The sequence below is a fragment of the Lissotriton vulgaris genome, chromosome 3_1 (genome assembly GCF_964263255.1).
Source record: "Lissotriton vulgaris chromosome 3_1, aLisVul1.2, whole genome shotgun sequence".
NCBI lineage: Eukaryota > Metazoa > Chordata > Amphibia > Caudata > Salamandridae > Lissotriton > Lissotriton vulgaris.
The window spans coordinates 1,444,543,417-1,444,568,600 of NC_141689.1; the positions used below are offsets into that span (position 1 = coordinate 1,444,543,417).

At 44.0% G+C, this 25,184-nt stretch overlaps 1 protein-coding gene across 5 annotated transcripts in view; it reads right to left on the reverse strand.

Annotated features, from left to right (window-relative positions):
* EPHA5 (EPH receptor A5) overlaps positions 1 to 25,184 on the reverse strand; it is a 726,990-nt gene that overhangs the window by 174,476 nt on the left and 527,330 nt on the right. For all 5 annotated transcript variants that reach the window (XM_086961930.1, XM_086961929.1, XM_086961927.1 and 2 more), the window contains one exon: positions 10,903 to 11,027. In XM_086961930.1, coding sequence (XP_086818056.1) covers positions 10,903 to 11,027 — 125 coding nt within the window. The remainder of the gene's footprint in view (positions 1 to 10,902; positions 11,028 to 25,184) is intronic.

Consider the following 25,184-nt stretch of genomic DNA (forward strand, 5'->3'; position numbering starts at 1 on the left):
ATCCAGCAATAATACCACCTCAACTAGGCTATGTCCAGCACCACCAGTCAAGGAGTCATACTCCTAGTGAGAACACATATAGAAGACTCCTAGTCCCAGTATGCACACACCCACTCCAGCACAGGCAGAGACCTCTACAACTGACATAAAGTTTTCTCAGTAATTTTTTGAGTGCCTTATTTTCACTTGATTACAAGTCAGGCGGAAAAACCTTAACACATTAATTTTGCTCTGCCTAATTATTAGTAGTTAGGTTTTTCCGCTTCCAGATTTCCTGGGTTCAGAAGAAACTGACTAGATGTGTAATTCCAGAAAATCTGCATAAGACTTTTGGCCATATTACGAGTATGTGGACTGCCGTATTTGACTGCTACAGGACCACCGCCTCCACCGGAATCCATTATCCTGCGGCGGTGGCACAGCAGAAATGGGCAGATATATGCTGCCTGGGGCGCTGCAGCACCGCTGAGCATATTCCGAGTTGTATTTCCACCGCCCATTTCATGACAGTGTGCCCACCATGAAATGGGAGACAGAGATACAACTAAAGGGGCCCTACAGGGCCCCCTGACGCCTCTGGGTCTGGGGGTGCCTGCGGAGACACATGGTGTGCCCCCATGGAATTGCTCCCCCGTTCTTGTATGATGTGGCACGCACAACATGGTGCATGACACACCATGCAGGAACGTGCTGCAGGTGGTATCACGGTGGCGGTCTGCTGTTTGGGCTCTCCTATGAGAGTAACACAGCCGCTCCCGTGAGACCGCCAAAGCACTGCCCACCTGCCCTGGATTCAAATCAGAATCCGACGGGCGCACCTCGGGCTTGGTGGTTCTGTCGCGGTCCGACTGCCAGCGTAGCAGTGGCGGTGCTGCAGGAGGACCGTCAAACTCGAAATTAGGCCCTATGTCTCGTGCCACCTTTTTTCCTACTACAAAATAAAAATGCTTCCCCGACCCTCCCCTGTTCTCATCCACTTTGACCATTCCAAGGAGTGGGCTTTTCCAATAATTGCGTGGTACTTGGGCGGTTTTTCCTACACGGAAACAGTAACATTGCATGATATTTGATTGTGTGGTAAAATCGCCTCAGTTCTGTGTAACTCCTAATTGGGGTCTTTGTAGACTAAAGCATGTTGGGGTTGACAAATAAGCTGCAGCAGCCAGCGTGTTGATAATGTACTTCCAGAGAGGAAAGGAGCGCTGGAATCAATTTATATTCACATCGCAACTTGTCTGTTGTCTATGCTATAAACAGCTCACGGTTATACAAGCGGAGCTGATAAACCATCAAATATGAATAATTATCTCCAAAGACGGACGTTCCAGGCTCCTTTTTTAATATCTGCACTTCTTTCTGCAGGCTTTTTTACTAAGCTGTCGAGCTTGCAGACCGGTGGCATACAATTTATAAAACTAATGAAAAGTTCAGCCTTTTGTTTTCTCTGTGATATTGTCTCATCCTTCTTTTTCAGCCTCTAAATGGCATACCTTTACTTTTGTCTTAAGGTTTAAGCCCCCCAGGCCCCAATTCAGCAGTTGCTGTCCAGGCTATACGTTGTTTTTGACCCCAGCACATGCTGCCATTCGCAGTTTTTGAAAATACTGTGTATCGCAGTGTAAAAACGAATCCACAATAGGATCATTCAGAATGTATCAGCTTTTTTTCAGTAGCACTGAGATTCTGTGATAAGGTTACTGCAAATGGTGATCACGATAATACAGTCAATTTAACATTAAACGGGGAATACTATATAGACCCCGGAGGACGAGTGGCTAGGCCGGCGAAAGGGCCTTTGCTATTTTGAGGGATCTCAGACATACATTGCATTGGGGAGCCAGGAAGAGAAAATCTCCATTACAATTCCCTCCCTAAAAGTAAGGCAGACACCTCTGATGCACTAAGAGCGGTCTACTTGCGGTGGACAAGCGTTCGCCAAAGACTGTATCTGGGGAACCGACTCAGGCTCTGTGAACACACAACCAACGTTTTTCTCACCTCTAAATGGGGTGGAGGAACAACAGCTTTGGCAAGGCAGGAGCCGCACCAACTATAGAGGAGCTACAAGGTGTATCACATTTGTTGATCATTTAAGGGTGCAAAGTTAGAACCAGCTTTTTGCTGATGTTGACAGACTAGGCTATTCAACCGAGTTAACTGGCACTAGCGCATATTTTGACGCAACAGTTGCATATGTCTTTGAAATGCAAATAGTACTAAGTATATAGAACGTCACTATTGCCCATCTGATACATTTTTTTTCCATTTTACAGCTTTCAATAGATCAAACACTTGGTTATATAGATGTGTGTGATTGTTTTTAGGTTGAGCCTGGGCAGCGCATGCACTGTTCTGCGGCATGCTGTACTGGCGTATGGACTTGAAGCCCCGCCCACTCTCCGGTGATATTTGTCATTGGCTTGTGTCATTGCCCTTCGTAAATACTGACTTCTGATTCCTTAAAAGGCTTGTTAGTCCCTCCTTAGTACCGTCTTGTCCTCATTTGTAACCTCCCATGAGGACTGGCCCTTTTACCGCTGTTGTTACATGTCTTTTTTAGCCTGTAGGCACTATTTTCTTTAATGGGTTTCTCCTACTTTAGGAGCGACATGCTTTCTGCAACATTCAGTGTGCCATGCTCGCTTTCACTTTCCAAGCAGCCCGGGACAATGGCGGCCGCTTCTTTGAAAAGAAATAGTTCTCGCATTTATAAGAGTTTGAGCTATCGGCATTGTAAATGACTATGCCTTTTATTTATGTGTTAATTAGCAAAACAGATAAATAAAAGGCATTGACATTTACAATGCCAATAGCTTAAACTATCGCAAATGCGAGAGCTATGGCATTGCAAATGCCTATTTAAGTGTTGCGCGCACTTTAAACAAAGAATGGGCTGCGCCATCTCCTGTGTTACAAAGAGTATGTTGATGAACTGGTGCATTTTATCAACAGGGAGGAATGAGGAATTTGTGTGTCCGTTTCTTTCCCCAGGGTAGTAGCAATTAATCAAGAAAAAATGGACACTTGTAACACTACTCGACCTTTGGTTCAGGTAAGGTAGGAAACCCTCAAAAAAGTCAATGTTAGTTGGAATGCGGTATATATGGTTCATCCGCCCCACATTGAAATTGTGGCAGTTATCATTGGGTGTTCCTGTTTGTGTTAACTGCCAGCCTCATCCAGAGGCACCTCTAGTCCCGAGTGCAGTGTCCAGAGACAAAAAGGATTTCCCCACAAAAAAAAATGGAACACCGGGGGCAGAGTCAGCACAAGGCGAATGTATAGCCACCACGCGGCTCTGCGCTTTGAATAAGCGGTCCCCTTTGAAATACCGAACTCTTACACAGCAGAATGTGGAGAGCGTATTTTCCATAGCAACTAGCATGTGAAAAGGATTACCGCACAAGTTGTGTGAGTAATATTTTGTGTTTGTAAGTCCTGACGAAAGCTCCATAGACCTTCTGGCCCAAGGAGCTGAAACATGTCGACAACTTTTTTCATGCAATACTACAGGACCTAGTAACTCGGGCCAATGATAGTATATAATCCATTTTTAATAAATGGATACTTGCCCAGTAATAAAAGTATTTGGGCATTTTTTCCATTTTTAACAAATTTCCTTATGTATATTATTGGTTTGTCCACCTTTTTTTGTGGGGAAATCCTTTTTGTCTCTGGACACTGCACTCGAGACTAGAGGTGCCTCTGGATGAGGCTGGCAGTTAACACAAACAGGAACACCAGTAGCGGTCGGCAGTAGGTGTTTCTATAGGGCGGTGACGTGGGCAGGAGGAGGGGCAGGGTGGGGGGAAATAATGTATGGATTACGGAGTTTTACAGGTAAGTAAACATTTAAATACATAAAACGAATTTCGTTGCGCGCACTGCATCACATTTGGTGACGCAGTGTGCGCAACGAAATTCGTTTTATGTATTTAAATGTTTACTTACCTGTAAAACTCCGTAATCCATACATTATTTCCACCCACCCCGCCCCTCCTCCTGCCCACGTCACCGCCCTATAGAAACACCTACTGCCGACCGCTACTGAGGAACACCCAATGATAACTGCCACAATTTCAATGTGGGGCGGATGAACCATATATACCGCATTCCAACTAACATTGACTTTTTTGAGGGTTTCCTACCTTACCTGAACCAAAGGTCGAGTAGTGTTACAAGTGTCCATTTTTTCTTGATTAATTGATGAACTGGTGCAGCCAGGAGAGGCCACAGGAGATTAGCTGGCAAATTAAGGGAATTCTGCCCCTCTGGGTTATGATCAATTAAAGAAGAAAGAAGAAAAAAATGCCAAACGCTGCAAGGCTTCTGTTGAAAGAAGGACACCCTTTATTGATCACTATGGCAAGGAAGCTCCTTATTCTGCTCACAGGAGACTACATCTCATTGGAAGCTTTTATTTGTTTGCAATTTTATATTGCGCAAACTCGACCTGAAGGTATCAGAGCTCTTTACGTGAGCACCAGTTGCATTACAGACAGAGACATTCATTTGTTAGGCACAGGGAGATTAAGTAATTTGCCCAGAATCACACGATGCATCAGCCTCCCTAGCTTCAAAGTCGGCGGCTCCAGGTGTTAAGTCACATCCTATCGGTTGCGTCTGACCACTGCAAACAGCAGGCCATGGTAGTACAGCGTCTCTCTACCTGGGCCAACATTAGGAAACCACGACCAAAGAGCCAAGCAGACCATCACCCTGCACACCGTGGGTGTGCCAACCCCCATGGTGTATGCAGAGATAAATGCAGATGCTTCTCATGCAACGGGGTGTCCATCTACCCAACTGCTGTCACTACATAATGTGTAACACAGTGATGGACATAATCACAGAAGAACAGACTGGGAGCTTTCTTCATACTTTGTGACTGGCATATTATTATTAAGGCTCTGTTTTTTATGGTATTTATGTCGTTAATATTTCTGTTTGTGTTGTTCCATATTTATTTTTGCTACTCTTACCTGTCTTTATCCGTTCTGTGAAAAATAAAGTAGCAACTGGTGTAGTTTCACATGCATTTAACTGGTAATAGAGCACTCACACTTGAACACTTATCAGGTTTTGATCATATGAGCAGTTTTCCACAGGAAAATTCACTCATATGGAAAGATCAACATTGCACGAAGACATAGGTGAACATCTGCAGTAATTTAAGCAGATGCTACATTTTTATTGACTCCCCGTCCCCGCAATCTGCACAGATTTTGGAGTGATGATCGTGATCTAGAGAGAGTCACTCAAAAACAGATCAATGTTCAATATCTTTCCTTTTAGAAAAATACAGACGAGAAAATACATTGTTTTTCATACTTATGTGTAAAAAATATCAATAATAACAGAAAACGGTGAGCCCTAATTATTAAGCACAGCATAATTTTCCAAAATTCTGAGAATCCTAGCCTCCATCTTAGATTATATAAAGAAATGAGTAACTCTTAAATGGTCATAGAATTTCCTTCTGCTCAACGAGTGCCCTTAGTTTATTGCACATTACATCTGCATGAGAGATGTTGTTGGTAAAACTTTATTTCAAGGCCAATAAAAATGATATCCCCAAGCAGCACACCTGCTCAGCAACTGTGCCCAATTTTTCATGTCTTTTTGTATAGTCCAACTCTGTCGGTTTGCCAGCCATAACTAATGTATAAATTTAATCACCCAGGACAGTAAAGTTTACAAGATCCAAAGTACACTCTCCTTGAGTAAGAAAACAATCTTACAATCTCTCCATTCGTTTGAACAAATCCCTCTGTTTAAGCAAACTAAATAATGATATTCATTCTTTCAAGTAGTTTCAAATAACTCTCTAATCTCTCTTGATAAGTTTCCTATATTAGCAGAATATTTTCATTCTAATAAAATATCACGAGGCTTAAGAGTTTTAATGAAACTAATGTAAGGGAAAGAGCCTTGAATCAGGCATGAAATGGAGTCAGCTGATGAATAAATATTAGCCTGATTGAATTCTACAGGTAGAACCGCTGAGATTGGATCACACTTGGGTCATTTAGGTCATTGCTTTGAGTGAGCCAAGAACGCTCTTCAGCACCATGGAGTGGGATACAAATTAAATAAAAACACAAACATCAGAAATTATCACAACTGTATTCCTGCCCAGGGAGATGGACCTATTTTCGCTCCTTAGAAATTTCACGCTGCAGTTTTGAAAAGCGAAATACAGTATGTTTGCAAATAATGTATTGTATGTGTTAACAGTGGAACAGCATAACAACCACTGACCGGTTTAAAGAACATACAAATACATTTAAACATTCAGAGCTAAGAATGTTTGCGTCTTGCAGACGTGAAACCATGAGCAGAGCATTTCATAGACAGATTAAGAAAATAAATATAAAGAGTAAACAAGATCACACAAACTCAAGAAATAAGACATCATTTCCCTCTAACTAATTAACATAAATTAAAATAAAATAAGTAAACATAATCTGTCAACTTTACAGGTTTAGAATACTCTCTCATATACGATTTGCCCCAGGAAGCAACATCTCCTTCCTGCTTCAACTCTAGTTGTGTAACATCAATGCTACTCTCCCTTGCAGACCTATGAAGCATTCTTCATGTTAGGTCACTAATCTGAGCACCAGGCTATTTGAACAGTTTAGAAAAGCTTCCCGCCATACTAGAATTATCTTGGGAAACCTTTACTCTCTTCCCTTCCACCATGTCTTATGTGTCAGCACTGTTCCTGTTAATTTTCTCAACTCTGATGGGATTGCCAAATTTATATTCACCCTTCTGCACAAATCTTGTTTTAAGTATACCTACAAAATTGCCAATTTAAATGACATTTACACACCTAAACAACTATTTGCCCATCAAATGTTTTCTTACAATGTTTTAGTTTTTTCCTGACACCTTCAGCCACTTCCTTGTGGACAGACTCAGAATCACCACCCTTTCCCGATCTCTTTTTTTTGGATCCATCTAGAATATAGTTTGGGGGTAGTTTCTCACTTTAAACAGCGTAAATGGAGTCAAGAATGTTCTACTGTAAGTAGTAATTATCTACACTCAGATGTTTTCCCTCCAATGTTCTTTCCAAACCATAGGTTAAGGCCCATAAAACAATTGCTTTAAAGCAATGGTTGAATCTTTTAAACTGACCATTATAATTGGGGTCATATCATGCATTCCTTCAGGAATTCTTTCATCTTAGAAGATACAGTTTATACGCCAATATGAGTTATGAGGACTTCAGGAAACCCATTCTAGACAAAGAATGCTTTCAAGAATTCAATTACAACCTCAAAAGTACAGTGGCTTGCAAATTTGGTCTACAGACTAAGGGAATGCTGATATTCAAGGCATGTGTGCTGTAGCTATACACATGTTATGCAAAGGTCCGCCATCTAGTGTTGGGCTCGGATGAATGCAAGTTGTTTTTATTACAAGAAGTTTTCGAGGTTGTGTGACAACTCCTCTTGATAATACTGTGCATGGTCATCGACTCCATTTCCAGATTATTTTTTTGGGCCTATGGGTTTGGCTGCATTCTCTAGTGAACTGACTACCGCTTGAAGCCAGAATTCACTTAAAAATAGCATGCATGACGCATAGGGCCTTACACCACAGATCACCCAGCTACCTCGCACAGAAGCTGACGATCTCGGGTGGGACAAGAGCCTCAAGAAGTGCTGAAAACCTGCTACTGAAACTTCAAAGATTCAACAGGAAGAAAACATATAAATGCACCTTCTCTGGGATGGCGCCCAGGATATGAAACTCACTTCCCCCAGAAACCAGACTGAATGCCTCTACGGTTTCATTCAAATACGAAGTGAAAGCGTTCCTCATGGCGAAACTCACCTACTCATAGACTTAAGATTCTCAGAGACTAATCATCCCCTTACCATTAACCTTGCTTCAACAAGGGGCCTTTTAGACTTTCTAGGCACGCTTTCTGACCGCGACCTAACTCAACGGTTTGATGTTGTTCCTGTACCCTAATGTTTCACTCTGCCCTTTTTGTTATGTATACTTGATGTACCTGCATTTATTTGTTTGTATATCCAGCCTGACTTAATGTAAAATGCTCTGATATCCGCAAGGATCTTGTTCGCGCTATATAAGACCTTCAAATAATTAAATAAATAAAAAAGAACTATTAAAATGTTTTTGGAAGTAATAGCAGACATAACGGTTAAAACGGAGACGAAAACTGGATTCTTCGAAAAAAAGAAGCAAGACAAATCTTATCTCTATTTTAAGTTGCAAGTAAAACAGTTATTATTACTATAACACGCAAGCAGAACTCTTAGCAGTTAGAATATGCACTATGTCATAATGTTAACCAGAGATTGCATGCAACAATGTCAGCAGAATACTTTAAAGCACGAGTATAGGTGAATCTTGAGGAGGAGGTAAGAAGTAAACAGTCGTGTCCGGTGCACGTTAAGTGTGGTGGGCGGTGACAAGCAGGGAGGGTGATGGGGTGTCTAGAGACGACAATTTGTTTTTTGTGCTTATTCCGTTATCTGTCAACTCCCTCCCGCCCGCCCCACTGTGCTTACCTGCATCGGCAGCAACAGGAAGTAAGCCTATGAATACCATCTCCATGGTATTCAAGAACTACTTGGAAAAAGCCAATCCCGGGCATTGCCTTGTTGGCATGCCTGGTACTGGGTTTGAAAGAAAATGTTGCTTTAGGGCCACTGAGAGATGACAAGATCTGTGTCCTTCTCTGCAGGGTATAGGGAGTCTCTACTGTTGATGCTGATGATCAGGGTCCAGGAAAAAACCCAGGCAACTCACTGTGCACTAGCAAGAGAAATATGGCGGGCTACCATGAGCTTAGGGCTGGCCAGTCCCACCACCACCCCACTATCATTCCAGTTTACCCTTGGCCGTATCATAATCCGTCTACATGTACTGCCCCATGTTCAGACACAGCAGGAGTTTTGCATGTTGTGTGTGGGGTAGAAGTGTGGATTTCAGCCTTCAAGGGGCAGCCATATAACACCTGCCTATAAAGTGTGGAGGGTCAATCCGGCTACATCTGCCTTCTGCCTTCCTCTCTTAAAGTGCAGGCGGAGGCAGTGTTCCTGATGGCTGAACCACATCTGGCTTACACATCAGGTAGACTTTCAGGTGGGCTTCATGCCACCAAAAATAGGATCACCTCGATGGAAGATCGCCTATTACATGTGTACAGTTAGCAGCTGCACAGCTTTCACTTGAATTGCACACATGTATGCATAGTATAAAAACAAATATATAACGTACTAGTCACATGATCATTTGTGTACATATAAGTAAAAAAAAGAATGAGTTACCCACTGTGGCGGTAGTGTACGCATGATAGGATACATTTAAAGTGCAGTCCATGGCAATAAGGCACAAGACTTCAGAGGTTCAAAGTTGTGGGTCTCGAAGTGTTCCAGAAAGTTATGGCACGTTTTGGGAGACAGTGGTATTATTTCGTTACAAGGCATGTTGCCTTGTTCCTACCAGGAAATGTAGTCTAAGGAGCAAGCGTCTTTCAGCGCAAGACATAAGTGGAGCAAGACATTAAAGTTGAGCTAAACAACAAAACCCTAATTAAGGTGATTCTTGCAAATGTTTACTTTTTTGTGTTGCCTCACCCAAGCTGTCCGTAGGGTAACCACCTCGTTCCATATTGGCTGGGCACAAAGTTTCCAGTGCTCTCCTATTGTTTTGCAGCGCATTGCATTTTGGGAGTTGTAGTGTTAGCTAGATTCCAGTTAACTAGTGACGGGTAAAAAGAAACCCAGGACTGGAAATGTGGAGCTGTGATGAAAAGGGAGCGAAGTAAAACCCTAGGCATGCGTGACGTTGTACATCACACACGAGACCTTCCTATACTTTTCACTAGGGTCAAACGGTGCCCTGCTCGATCTGTACCAAGTGATCAATAACAATCTGCACAGAGCATCGCAGGCAGAAATGTGTGTCTTGAACCCCCTTACTGGTAACCAGAGTCTCAAAGAACAGTTTCGAACGTACATATGATTTACCCAGACAAAACAGAGAACAGTGCATTGACCAACGCTGTCCCTCAGTGCTTGAAGTCTTCTGTTCCCATGAGGCACAGGGTCAGACTGATTTGCATATGGCCATGTCTGAACTGGGGTGGCTGAGTGAGCTAAAGAATGGTGATGGATTAAATCCAGATCAGTTGACTGGGAGTGAGTGTTTGATTTGCTCAAACGCTCCGTCCATCATCCCCTTTTGTATCGGGAAGTCTTCTTACAGCTGCATAGTTATTGTTAAAAATTGAGTTCATGCTGTCAGATTTCTCTTAGACTTCTCATCTGGGAATACTTCCCTCATAAACATAAAATGTATGTCATAGTGTACGGTTTATAAATAAGTTTCAAAATCGAGTATGTATACACCTGATTCTTTATTAATCTGAATTAGGTCTTGGTGGCTGCTTAGCAGTGGCAGACAAAAGGGACGCCTGCCTGCTTGCTTGTTCATCATGACCCTCTTACCCGCTACGTAGACTTCTCTTACATTCTACGCCATCCCTGTTCCAATGTGGGCCTGTTAGATTATGCCATGAAGGACAAAGATTATCTGAAACATTTTCGGGTTTGGATTTTGCCCTCTTGACTAGGTCCACAACGCGTATCGCAATTACAAACTTTTTCTGAGGCTTACAATTGTGTCTATGTTTTTACATGGTGACACTAGAATCATGTGCTAAAAATGTACATTATGTCATTCAGTGCAAATCACTCTCGATTATTTTTAGAGCACGTGTCCGTTGTTTGACAGGAATATATTTTCCTGGCAGGCTATCTGCTAATATCGAAATCAATGAATTCCCACCCCAACATTTCGAAAAATGAGATGTCCTGACAAAAGAAAGCAAAGAAACATAACGAGCAATCATACCTTCTCAAAATATTTGATCTCATACTCCAGGATGATACCATTGGGGCGGTCGGGTTCTTGCCATGACAGAGAAATGCTGTTTTTGGCTATTTTGCCTTTCTTCACCAGGCTGATTGGGGAAGGGGCTGAAAAAAAGACACAAACAAAATTACTTAAGAATTCAGCCAGTGTTTCAAATTCACCTCTTCTATATAGAGTGCACAAACTGAATTCACAATGTATTTCTATTTAACGTATCTTAACTGATGCTCACTGATCTCTCTCGATCTACGCCGTTCTTGCATTCAATTTTGCATCTCTTGCTATTCCTTGCTAACACTTTCACATTATCATTATGAAACTTCCTCCTATTTCAAACAAAGAATGCTGCCTCGTCCAGTATTTTGTTGCACAGCCATGGTGACTGTAGAAGTTAAGTGATCTCCAATAGGGGTACATAAATTAAAGGTGGTTACTCAAGAAAGGTTCTACAATGATCTGAGGCTGGCTTCTTGGTTGTCTTAGTAAAATCATGCAGGGGAGACACCCCTGTGGCAATTAAAACCAACGTAAACCTGACATGGTCAAGCTGAAAATAGCTCAGCCCGATTACTTCAAACCCAAAATCCATTAAAAACATTATTTAAAACTATGAAATCATCTGCCCTCAACAAACTCTAAGATGTCTTCAAAAACATGAAAAGCTCCCTTAAGATCACTGTCAACAAATGTCCCCAAACCATAAACTTTATAGTACAATCCCAGCAAACTCTTAATAAGCAAAATCAATTAAATGCGATCGATCATACCGGCCAAACAAGGTACCTCCACTTCAGCCACTGACTTCATTCTCTCTTCACCACCACCATCCCTTCCCATCGTCTTCTCCATGCCTCTCGAGATGTTATCCCAACCTCCCTGCAAGAGACCCTATCAAGCATTTATTTTGCTCAGGGTTTATTCATATAACCATTAAGTAAGCCATCATCTCCCTCTCCCGACGAAAATGTCTCATTCCCTTGCCTCAATGAGAGTCTATCATCTTGGTTTCCTAAAATACTACAAAAAGTGGCCCTAGGTGAACCTCTTTAAAGACTACAACACCCCAAGCCTCTGTCTGTTCAGTTGCTCTCTGAGACACAGCCATGAAAAACACACCTTGTCGTCAATTGGGGGAACACTCCATCTTATACCATCAGCTGGCATCTCCTCAGAATACCTGAACTGGATGCCATGATCCATGAAACACCGAACACCAGCCTTCAGTTGGCCACCAATGCCAATGAACTGAAAATTAGTTCAGCTCATCTGTACATTACTTCTCTGGACAGATCAAGGTAAGATCGATTCTCATTAAGCCCTCCCTGTGCCCTGCTTCATTTCCCCTCTTGCCCATCCCTTTAGGCATCTATCTCCATGCTGTCCATGCTGTCACTCATGAGCCTACCACACAATTTAGTCTTTTACTTCTGCTCACATGACACTTACATCTGCGTCAATGTCTGAGGTGTTGACAACAAATTATTCCCCAAGTCCAGTGACAGTAAAAAAGCATCATGCCACCAATCCATGCAATGCTCCTTTCTCCCTCAACCTACGTTTCTCCCCTATCTTGGATCTTCATGTCCCAAGGCAAAAAATCTACCCCAAAAGTAACCTAAGCATGATGACCTATATCAACCCAGCCATCAAAGCACTTTCTTCCAACAACTCTGTCACCTGAAATAGGATACTGTGAAGTACACTGGAAATGGACACCCCTGTCAAAAGCAACATCATCAATGCTAAGCTGAGCCACTGTTGCATCTCACCTAGACTACACAAGCAGGCACTTCTTGGGAGCCCTACTTTTGCTACTCTGAAGACTGCAATGTATCCATAAATCCACTTCAATATAACTACTATACCTTCATCTACGTGACAGCCTCTCACCAGCCCTGCACACGCTTCACTGACAGCCAAAGGACAGATGGTCTGTCTTCAAGGCACACTGCACCATGATAAGGGAACTCTATGACAAGGGCTGAACCTTCATCCAATAAAAGCTGCAAAGACACTTGCAGAGTAGAACTCTTCACCCTAGGCTGACACTTTCATTGACCATCCCACTAAAGAAACAGAAAAGCAGGGATGGAACATCCTTCTCCAGGCAGGCTGTATATCTTTGGAACTTACTCCCGGCAAAGGCAAGAAACATCCAAGCTCTCCTGGCAATCAGAAAGGCAGTTCAGGTCAGGCTTTTACCAAATACATAAGTGTAGGAATCCAGCTCTCTAGGTAGTACACTAAAACTAAGTACACTCTGCAGGGAGTTCAGTGGGTCTTCAATTGGTACATAGAGGCAAAAGTAGATAATAGTAATGCTTTATTTGTGGTAGTGTGGGCAAGCAGTTAAGCTTATGACAGAGTAGTGGTAAGCATTTGCTGTACTCACAGAGTCAATAAGTGAGACACAGACAGAAAAAAAAATCCTAGACAAATTTGCAAAACAATCGCCTGATTTTTATATCATTTTTAAGACAAAGAACTTCGTTCACAGGTAAGTAGATTTTTAGTTATGAATTGCCAAAGTTCCGGAAATATATCACTGTTGTGTGCAATTACGCACAATTAAAGTCTATAGAGAAAAACATAAAAATGCATATAAAATCACAGAGTCTGTTCTGGAGTTTCACCTTCGAGGTTTAGAGTAGCAGCAGGCCAACATCCAATATTCCACCATCGGATTCAGCCAGGAGCAGGATGCTGAGGTAGTTGGTAGCTGGTGTGCTACGATGAAAGGTGCCACCCCAAAATAGGCTGCACAAGGGGACATAATGGCAAGTCGGGGGACCCCAAATGAAGGATCTGGTCGCAGGGCCTCAGGATCATGGAAGCACAGCTGGTATGTTAGTGGGCAGGCTGGGTGCAAAGCAGATAGGTCAGCTGGGCTCTGTGCGTTAAGATGATCTTGACGGTCAGGGGCAAGCAGGTTACAGGGACGATTTCTGGAAGGCTGGGCCACTCACAAAGTGGATTTAATGGGGCCTCAATGTCCCTTGACAGGTGCCTGCTTCCTGGGCAGTGGTCGGGTACCTTCGGTATTGCTACAGCATGGCTACAGTAGGTCCTGGCGTTCTCTCACTAGGTGGGGGGGGGGGGCAGATCTGACATTCCAGAGCTGGTGTACCTCTTCTTGCTTGAGTGCTGAGTCAGAGCCACCGGAAGCAGCAAGTCAGTAAACAGACTCTGCGGGTTTGTTGCCTGTGGACTGCATCCTCTACCCCAAGGGAGTTCTCTGGCAATTTGCGAATTGCGGGGTTCTCCGAGGCCTCACAGCAGCAGGACTAGACAGTCTATCATGATTGTTGAGAACTAGGAGACAGCAGGCAGGGTCTCATGTCAACATTCTGCCGCAGGTACTCTGTTCTCAGGTCAGCAGCTATTCTTTGTCCGTTTTCTTCTTAGGTCCATCAAATTTAAGATTTACGGTCCAGGGGTGCCCCTGAATACTAACTTTGGAGGTGTTACAGGGGGAGACAGGTAGTAGCCAACACGCTACCGACCTTCAGGGTGCCTACACCCTATATCTGACTACTTCTTGTGGGGAGTGGGCACAACCCTGACCCTAATTGGCTAATAGTCTCTCAAACCAAGATGGAGGAAACTGAAAAGTGAGCTCCACATCACCTGTCCCACCTTAGGGGTGATGCTGGCTGTATGGGTACCCACCTCCTAATTTAGCATTTTTTTCTGTCTGTCCTCCTTCCAAATGTGGAGGAGGACAGGGGGGTTGGCATCCTCCACTATCTGGAGATACCTCGGTCACATTACCAAGGTGGCATCATCTTTTAAGTTTCCCACCTTGGAATGCCATTCCTGCCTGCAGGAGGTGTGAGGCACCTCTGTCCAGAGCAGGCTTTGTTCCTGGCCTATGATGCCAGAAACATGTCTGGTGGTGGCAGGCTGGCTAAGACTAGTCAGAGAACACACCAGTGTTTTGTATTTTTTCAGGGAACCCTTTAAGGTGCCATCATGGTGCGGGGAGCTCATAATGATGGGTGTCCAGCCCATGTACTCTCTATGGCTTCCCTGTGCACTTACAATATCCAAGAACGAACTTAGATATTGTATGGCAATATCTGCTTATGCAGATATGTCCACAACTAGGATATAGTGCACCCTGCCTTAGGACTGAAAACCCTGTCATAGAGCAGGCTTACCTATACATTATGCGGTGTCTGTGGGCATGGCACAAAGGGATGTGTGCCATGTCGACTCAGTTTTCTCTGCACCAAGACACGCAGCCTGCAGTGGTGGTTTGCATGACCTTGGTGAGGGGCCCCTAGGGTGGCACAGGTTGTGCTGCAGCCCTAGTGGACACTCTCCACTAGGGCTTACTAGGGACTTATAGGGGTTGCTGAAGTTGTGCCAATTGTGGTACAGTTTTGGGACAGAGCTCTGGCACTGGGAACCTGGTTATCAGGGACCCAGTGCACTTTCAGCCGAAATCACATCATGTTCCAGGAAAAAAGTGGGGGCTAACTATGTCAAAAGAGGCACCTTCCTACAACAAGGAATGATTGCACAACATGCAGACAACATCATTTAGCATCAAAAGAAGGCGATAGACTGCACAAAACTAAGGATCATAACATACTCACATAAGAACTGAAATTAAGCTACCTCAAGCATAAACATAAATGTTTTCTTAAAGGACAAAGTTGTGGAAAATAACATTTTTATAATGTTAGAAAAATAAATGTGCTGGATAAAGCGGGGAAACACAGAGAATAGGGAAAACTCATGCACTCTCATAAAGTGATTTTAGAAAAAGGAAAAAAGTTACCGGAAATCAACACTTGTGGAAGGATAAAAGGAGGCTGTCACAGAGATGGAACACAGGCTATTCCCCACACAAAGGATAAAGACTAAATGGACAGACTAAAACAAATAAAGCCATTAAACAAAAAGCAAGAAAATATGATTGACAAAACAAGAAGCCAATGGATATCAATGGGTGGAGTTGCTTTCCAGGTGACCTATTGACACGTCTCCATTAAGTATCTCACGACCAAACATTTGCACTATCTGGCAGGCTTACACCTAAAAAGTGGAGAGGATTCATTTGGCAAACATGCATGTGTTGGAATTAGTGACAAATGGGATACATCCTTTGAAAATTACCATGCTGAAGACAACAAACCACAAATAGTGATTTATGCACACTTACATGGGAGATGGCATGCGGTGAGGCAGACTGTGCCACTAAATAAAATGTGAACACCCCTAGTCTAATTGCATTATGTCTAAAATGTGATATTAGGGGTGTCACTGTGTGTGTCAAATCAGCTGAAAACAACATCATTAACCCAGAACATATGTCAATGGCTTTTGGATAGATGGATTACACTATCATCCATCTACACAGGAAGTGACATCACTGCATTTCCCATCATCTATCTGCACAGGAAGTGACATCACTTGTTTCCAGCCAAAACTGTCTTTGACAGAAGAAGCCAAGCAACGGGACTTAAGTTCCCATTATCCGTCTGCACAGGAAGTGGCAAGACTGCATTCCCAATATCCATCTGCCCAGGAAGTGATATCACTGGTTTTCCATCTAAACCATCTTAAGCAGAAGAATTTAAGCAAGAGGACTTAATATCCCATCATCCATCTGTAAACTGATCGCCACACCCTATGTTCCTCCACCCTCCAAGGACCTACTTAATAGCATCTGCAGTGCCGACAGACAGTAAATGCGACAGCTGGAGTGCAAAAAGCAAGCCCATCCGCACCGTCCTTTCCTGGACAGCACTCAGTTCAAGGAACCCTGGTCCTCCCGCAACCCTCCGATATCCTGCAACACTTCTTCAGGCTTTCAACCCCGGCTGCTGCTGGTTGCATTGCAGCCACACTGCACCACACAACATGGAGGAAGCATTCACATGCACGTTCTGTAAGTTCTCATGCACTATCCCACACCCTACAGCCACCACTTTAGGATGAAAAGCATAACTTCGCATGCACTCACACAAACCAGTCACTAGCTCACACTCACATAGACAAACCACCGCCCACTTAACCTGCCACACTCCCATGCATGCTCCTCAACACACGCTCGTTCACCAAATAAACCACAAGGATTGGGACCTACTGGCCAACCACACTCCAAACCTGTTCTTCCTCACAGAAACATGGCTAAACATGGCCAACCTCTAAAACCTCGGCTTCACCCAGTACATTACTTATTCCATCCACACTTCTGGACACCTATTGAACCTGAGCAAATGTAAACTAGGCAGAAAATGCCCTTATCAGTTCAGCATGCTAGTCCCACACCACCACAGACCTAAAAACACTGGACATGTCTGCCATAGCTGGAAAAGCACCTCAGAAGAGGACTGGGCCTCTACATGCATCTGCCTGAGAACATCAGTAGCTTGCTGAAAGCCACCAACAACCGCTGGATCACCTGTATGATCTGACATCCTGTATCCCCTCAAGTACAACCCAATGGCAAACAGCACCGTCACTGTTGCAACTGAAATTGCCCTCACAGCCAAAGAACGAACTCTGACCTTGTGGTCTGCCGTTACAACCATTGAAACCACTGGTACAGTGAAGACCATCCACTTGGGGGTCCCATATGGCCCTTGCCCTCACCACGACTTCAGCAAAGGACTTCCATCAATCTGAAAAGTACCAATATCCTTCTGCACACCTCCATCAACAAAGCTACATTCCTTGACACCTACAAACACTCCACCTTCATACTCCGTCTGATTCAGCTACACTCTCCAACTACAGACCTATTTTCCGCCTACCGTGACTGGACATAGTCTGACAGAAACTAATCCACCTCACCAACCACCTCAGCCACCAGCAGCTCCTTGATGCCACTCAGTTCGTATTCAGGTACACAGTACAGAAACCTCACTCATTGCCCCCACAGATGACATCCACATGATTCTTGACAGAGGAGACACAGCAGCTCTGATTCTTCTGGAGCTCTCTGCAGCATTTGACATGGTCTCACATCCCATCATCTTCATGTGCCTGTACAAAATTGGCATCAAAAATCCTGCGCTCCCCTGGATCTTCTCCTTCTTAATGGATTGAACACAAGCTGTCATCCTGGCACCTTACTTCTCAAATCCTGTAAACTCATCTACGGCGAGGCACAAGGTACATCGCTCAGACCCTCCCTCTTCAAAGCATACATTATCCCTCTGGCAATGTCATCCACACATACATCATCAACATCCTTCCCTATACCAACAACACACAACTCTCGGGAAAGACCTTCAACACAAGGAACAAGTTCACTGCCAGCATTACCAATGTCTGTAATGGATGAAAGGCAACTATCTCAACCTCAACATCAACAATACAGAATTCATGATCCTCTGCAAGACCACCTCGATATGGGACTCCAACTGGTGGCTTGCAGAACTCAGACCCACACGCTCACCCAGCACCCTTACCAGGATTTTCAGAATCATTATCAACAGCAAACTAAACATAACCCACAAGTCCTCCTTCCACAACTTGAAGATGCTGAGAAAATTCTTCAATGGCCCCCAAGCAACACCGAAAAAGCTGTCACTCACACCCTAGTCACCAGCAAGTTGATCTACTGGAATACTCTCTACCCTGGGATCACCAAGCAATTCCCCAGCAGACTTAAATTGACCAGAACTCAGTCTCCAGACTCAGCCTCAACCTCCCACGCAAACCTCAGGTAGCTCAAAAGGCTCCTGAAACACAAACACACTCATTTTAAACTTCTTGCACCCTTCCAATGTTTATGCAGAATTAGATTGGGAGGATGGGGGTTCTTTTACATCACTCCAAAGCGTGGAACAACTTCCCACTCCAAATCAGAGACTCCTCCTCTCTTCTTGAATCCCATAAGAAGCTGAAGACCTGGCTTTTCAATTAGGCAACCTATCCCAGACAGGTGTAGACAGACATCTGTTCAGGTAAGGATACCCTCAATGGATGACAGAGCGCTTTACAGATACACATAACTTAACTATTATGCTGCACCCTTTTGGGAGCTGATGTGTACTCTCCCAGGGGGTTCTAACTCTCTTGAGTCAAGCATTGGATGTGGGTTACATAAGAAAGGAACATCACTGTAGGACGAATGGCGACCTGACTTACACCATGGGTTAAAGAGCCCACTGATAACACAGAATGAATGCTAGATAAACACCAACTTCCATGCCAGGAGGATAACTGGTTCATACAGAGCATGGTAGTACAGTGTAAAGACATGGCAACAAACAAGACTCCACACTTGTGTGATTTTTACACACTATACAAGCATCAGTTACTTTTACCATCAATCCTCATCTATATCCAATCTACTCACATTCCTTTACCTTTACTCTCCTTAGAAAATGTCTTTCATCTGTCCATGAACCCTCTAAAACACCCTCTTAGCACACATTCGGCACCAAATTTACAACCACTATACTATATAAAGAAATAGTTATCCACGGCCAACACACTCGCAGAATCTACACAATGTCTCCATCCTTGCATCAGAATGTGTTCCCTCTCAAGCTTTACTAGTTCTTAAAATAGCAGGGAATGCAAGCAGAGGGGACCCGCCTAATAAATTTGCATTACCCATGCCCGCCCTGCTTCCCTTATAAACCACACACATACACATTATTTTCCACTTATAGTCTAGGATTTCTTTCCGAGAGCTCAGACCAAAATGCCTTTTAGTCAAAAACAGAGATATTAACCCTTAGGAGTTAAGCACAAGAACTAGACCCTGACACTGGGACACAGATCCTGGTACAAAAGCACTGACACTGGAGCTCGAACAATGGGACAAGGACAAGGACCGAGTGGCAGGCGTCTGTTTTGGCGTTTTAAAAACCCTTCGGAAGGTCCTGGCCTTCCTTCCTAGCTCTGCTCGTAAAACGCTAGTACATGCTCTCGTGACCTCACGCCTAGACTATGGCAACCTGCTGTACCTGGGAGCCACTGGCAAGGCAATGCACCGCCTCCAGGTATTACAGAATGCTGCCGCCCGCCTTGTCTTAAAAATCCCTAAAAGATCGGACTCCAAAGCTGCCTTGCAGACCCTCCACTGGTTGCCAGTGAGAAGCAGAGTGGAATTCAAAGCCCTCTGTACCTGTCACCGCATTCTTGCTAACAAAGCGCCAAAACCTTTACAGAACCTAGTTACCAAGTATGTACCATCTCGAACTCTGCGCTCCTCAAACGGAGGCCTACTTGAGGTACCTAGGGTAAAAAGGGCCCGCATGGGAGGGCGCTCGTTTCGACATCTGATTGCGAAGAGTTGGAACGCCCTGCCTACCTATCTCCGCCTAGACCCATCTGAATCTAGCTTCCGGAAGAACCTAAAGACTTACCTGTTTGCAAGATAACAGAGCCCTCTTTTCTTCTGCTTGGAGGTTTCTTCTCAGTCTTAGCGCGGGGACACGCTTTTAGCGTAACCAGGCGCTCTACAAGCTTCCCTATTATTATTATTAATGTGGAAAGGACGCTATGGCACAGACTCGACCCCTAACGCCAGGACCCACACAATTGCATCCCCTTTGGTTTTGCATCATCACAAATGCAACCCCCGGAGAGATGGCAACACACTTTTTGACAAACCTGCAAGCCAACAAACCAGACAAAAACGGAGGCCCTGTGTTTTACAAGTACGAAATTTCAATAGATTGTAATTAATATTTTAACACGTTTCAATTACAAAAGTCCACACCAACTCCTTATATGTAGAATAGCACCCACCTTCCATGTGGAGGGAGGGGCAGAGACCAGCGCCTGACAATGGAGCTCAAGCACAGAGGAAGGTCCCTTGATGTGCGTTCAAATCATTCCTTCAAAGGACTTAAATCCAGTGTTACGCCCCCTAAATACAAATATCTTAATGACCAATATGGTAATGACATTGGCTGTAATACACCGTCAGGCTGGTAATGATCAAGGCGCAAGATGCTCTTTCCACTTGCTCCAACAACAGCTTGAAGCCACAGAGGTCTTCCAGGACCTGCCAACCTTAGAATATTTTTCACAGCGTGATACTGCGGGGAGAGCACGAGAAGAGACTTTGGAGTAGGGATGGTTCTGGAAATGTGGGAGGGTGTTTGGAGCAATCCCATTTGCCCGGGCAGTCGAGCCGCACCTTCCCTCCCAAACACACAAACAAAGCTTCCGGAGGCCTCCTCCCAAGCCCACGAGAGATTCAAAAATAGGGAGTGGGCTCTAAGAGAACACAACATGGCACACAGACGACTGGGAACAGGCTGTCCTTCTAATTCGCTGTGTGACTCACCATCTCTGTGACGTGTGCTGATAGTGTGACACATGACGGCACCTTGTGAGTTGTTAGATCTGCACAATGAGTATTTAAGAGACGTGCTGCCTCTGTGCAGACCACCCATGCAGGAACAGGAGCCAGGTTCACAAAATTATTGGTGGGGCCCTGATCACATGACCAAATTGACTATGAATCTCGAAAAACTGAAGGTGTGAAATGCATGCACTTTTATCTGTTTTTTAAGTTGGGACACTGCTGTTTATTTCACTGTCGCATCTCTGCTCTTGCTTCCTCTGCACACAAACTGCCTCCTCTGCTCATACACGGCGCCTCCCTCTCTCTGCCCCCCTTGCTCCTTCTAGGCACACACTGTCCCCTCTGCTCCCCCCCCTCTCAACACGCACCGTCTTCTCTGCTCCCTGCTGGGTATGGCCACAGAGTTTGTGCATGCTCAAAAACCTTTTCTTTGAGAATGTAGGAGCGCCTAACTTAAACATGCAGTCATCCAAATTCAATTACAAAAATCAATCATAAATGCGTACACAAAATAACAATTACATTTGACAAATTTAAAGTGCCTGAGCCTAATTGGCTGTCTGTCCAGCCGCCAGCAGTGGCGTAGCTGGACCTTTTGCCACCTGTGGCGGTCCCAGCCTTTGCAGCCCCGCGGCGGCCATAAGAGCAGGGTGGAGCTGGTGATTGATTCCTGCGTCTGCCGCCCCAGTACAGAGGTAAAAGCAGTGTCGGGGGGATGCCGTCCCCAAATCTCATGACATATGGGACGGACCCCACCCCTTGTACGCCACTGGCAGCCAGTGCTTGAAATGGAAAAATATAGCTGCAAGTACCCTATCCTAGGGTACTTGTTTGTTACTGTGAAGTGCTGGTACTCTCCAATTGAAAGTATTGCACATCTGCTGAGACATGCTGGTACTCTCCATCTTAAAATAATAAACTGCAAGTACACAGTACCTGGTAGTTCCAATCCATGTAAGGCACTGCTAGCAGCCTTAGTCAAAGTTTTAAATAATTACCAAGATCCGGTAACCACTGATTACGCTTTAAAACAAGCAGTTGCAATGCAATAGGTCAGGCATTTGCGAGAGTTTAAGCTATTGGCATTGTAAAGGACAATGCTTTTTATTTACCTGTTTTTATAATTAACACATAAATAAAAGCCATTGTCATGAACAATGCCAAATGTTGAAACTCTTGTAAATGCGAGAACTATTTCACTTCAAAGAAGTGACCGCCATTGTCCTGGGCAGCTTGGAAAGTGAAAGTGTGCATGGCACGCTGAATTTAGCAGGAAAGCATGTCATGCCTGCAGTAGGAGAAACTCTTTAAAGAAAATAGCTCTTACAGACTAAATAAAGCATACTGTGTAACAGAAGTAAATGAGGTACTAAGGAGGGAATAACAAGCCTAATAAAAAATCAGAAGCTAGCATTTACAAAGGACAATGACACAAGACAATGAAAAATATGGGTGGAGAGTGGGCGCAGCTTCAAGTCCATACTCGAATACAGCATGCCTCGCAGAGCAGTGGATGCCCTGCCCAGGCTCGACCTAAAAAGACAAATAACTCAGATTCTTTCTTTAAGCTACACAGTTTTAGCATCATGTTTATCAAAGGGACACGCTGACAGACCCAATCATCTGCACGATAGGGAGTTGCCTCAGTGTAAATTCAAGTACTAATAGGCTGACAGACACAAACAGTGGAGGCTGTTAAATAGCACAATGTCTATCACAGAGACTGGTTCATGAGGCATGCATTAGGTGACAGCCACACCCCTATTGTGGTCATGGCAACATAGGAACAGCAGCTCAATGAAGGAGATAAGAAAACTTCTGTGCGCTTTCAAGTGCTTCACATGCCGACACACCTGCTGCATGCAAGATTGCTAGAGTTGCCTCTACCAAAGTGGAGCCCCTCAGTTGTAGACCTGCCAACTATTACAAACATTTCACAGTGTGAGCAGGGGGCAAGGCCTTGGAGGGGGTGGGGCATAGTGGTGAAAAGTACCTATGAGGCACATGTGCTCCCGCCCCACCCCCAAATTATCGCCTCCCGAAAAAAAGTTTGTTGAGGTTGCTGCTGAAGTCCTGGGATGTATTCACATCCCTTTTTGGGCCTTGGCAGTTCAAAATATCCTAAAATGAGCTGGAAATTCACTGTTTTCAGCGGTTTCCAGTTTTTTTCTCTGCCACCAAGTGATATCATCTCCTCACCGTGTGACCCTGTGAAGAGAGCCAATATCATATGTCACGCGGTGGCACCTTGTGACTTGGCAGGCCTGCATCTGAAATATCGCTGGGCCCGAGCCCCTTTGCCCAACAGATGTTGGCGCCTGTGCATGCAGGAATATCTTTTTCTCTGCAAATGGACATGTGGCACAGATGGTTAGGCATTTGGGATGCACACCCACACATGGTCAGGGGAAAATTTCAACCATGCATTTTTGTGCATTTTCTAATAAACCCAGCATAATTGTGAAAATATACTTGCGGAAGCATTTATATATTTGTTGGAACTCTGGCTCAAAGTGGGATCTATATTAAACTAATGCTGGGTTTCACATAACTAATTCATCCGAGGATCAGGCAGAGAATTTTAGAGTTCTGGTCTAACTGTCCACCTGTGGTGGTAAAGCTCTGATTGTGTGGAGTCCCATTGGTCCCCAGTTGCAATGACAGCAATTTATTCTGCCGCTGAACACCCTGAGTAGGAGTCTATTCTATAAATGACAGTGATAAATTCATAAAATAAACAAGAGTAAATGACTCTTTATAAACTACAACTACATTATTATTCAACTAGCTGAAATGACAAACATTGAATAATTGTGCACAGTTTACGTCCCCCCATTATGATGATAGTAAATTGTTTCTACAGAGCTTTCTAATTTCTAAGCAAATTTCTTGGTATTAAAGTCAACAACCACTGTAGGATTAAAAGGTGAGTTTGCCCCGCAAAAATTGTATTTTTTATTTATTAAGAGAGATTATTCTCATAAAATATTAATGTCATTCCTAGTTTAAAAGGGTTATAGACTTCAATAACAAAAATACTTTCCCAAGAGGTGTTTTTCTGTTTGATTAGGTAATTAAGGGAGTGTGATACATGTGCTTTCTGAAATTTTGAAATCAACTATTCTGTTGCTTGGCCTCTTTTTGTTTATGTTGAAAATTAAAGGACCATTGACCATAGGAACATTTGTGGCACCTGGAAGCTGAGCAGGATTAGTCCTTCTGTTTGATTCTCTCAAAAAAGCATCCCTTGAAGACTTTGGGCCCGATTCAAAGTTTTCTTTCTCTGAGTATTACATCAGCAAATTCAGGAGTAAGCATAGCTGTAGCTACACCAAGACCATTGCATACATCTGCCTTACACCATAACTAACTAAAAGAGAGTGATACATGGCAATAAATAGCATTGAAAAGACTGAGGGGCTTATTTACAGGAGGCCTGCACCACAGGAGCATCACTTCTTTTTTTGACATTGAGGTGGCTTAGGCCACTAGATCATGTCTTTGAAGGGACGCAAAGCCACCCTGTGTGGGTTTGCACAGCCTCATCGATATGGAGTAAGGCAAGGCAGCGCAAAGTACTGCATTGCCTAACTCTGCATCAAGGAGGCGTTCCATGGGTGTTGCGGTGGGTTTTTCCCACGTAAAACCCATGAATTTAGACACTACCCCAGGTTTACAAAATCACGTAAACCTGGGGAAGTGCCAAAACCTTATGCTTCCCCAGAGCAGGCATAACAAGAAGAAATTGTTTCATTTCTCCGGGGAACAGCGTTTACAACGCAACTTTTACCACGCACTACCTTTACCACGCAACTTTTACAACGCAAGTCATTACAATGACTTGCGCTGGGGGGCGCTGTAGGATAGGGAATGGTTTAATTTACTATCCAAAACCTTTCCCTACTATCCACGGGGACTGGAGTTGGAAAAGTAAATTAAACTACTCACTATCCAGCGCTCCCCAACGCAAGTC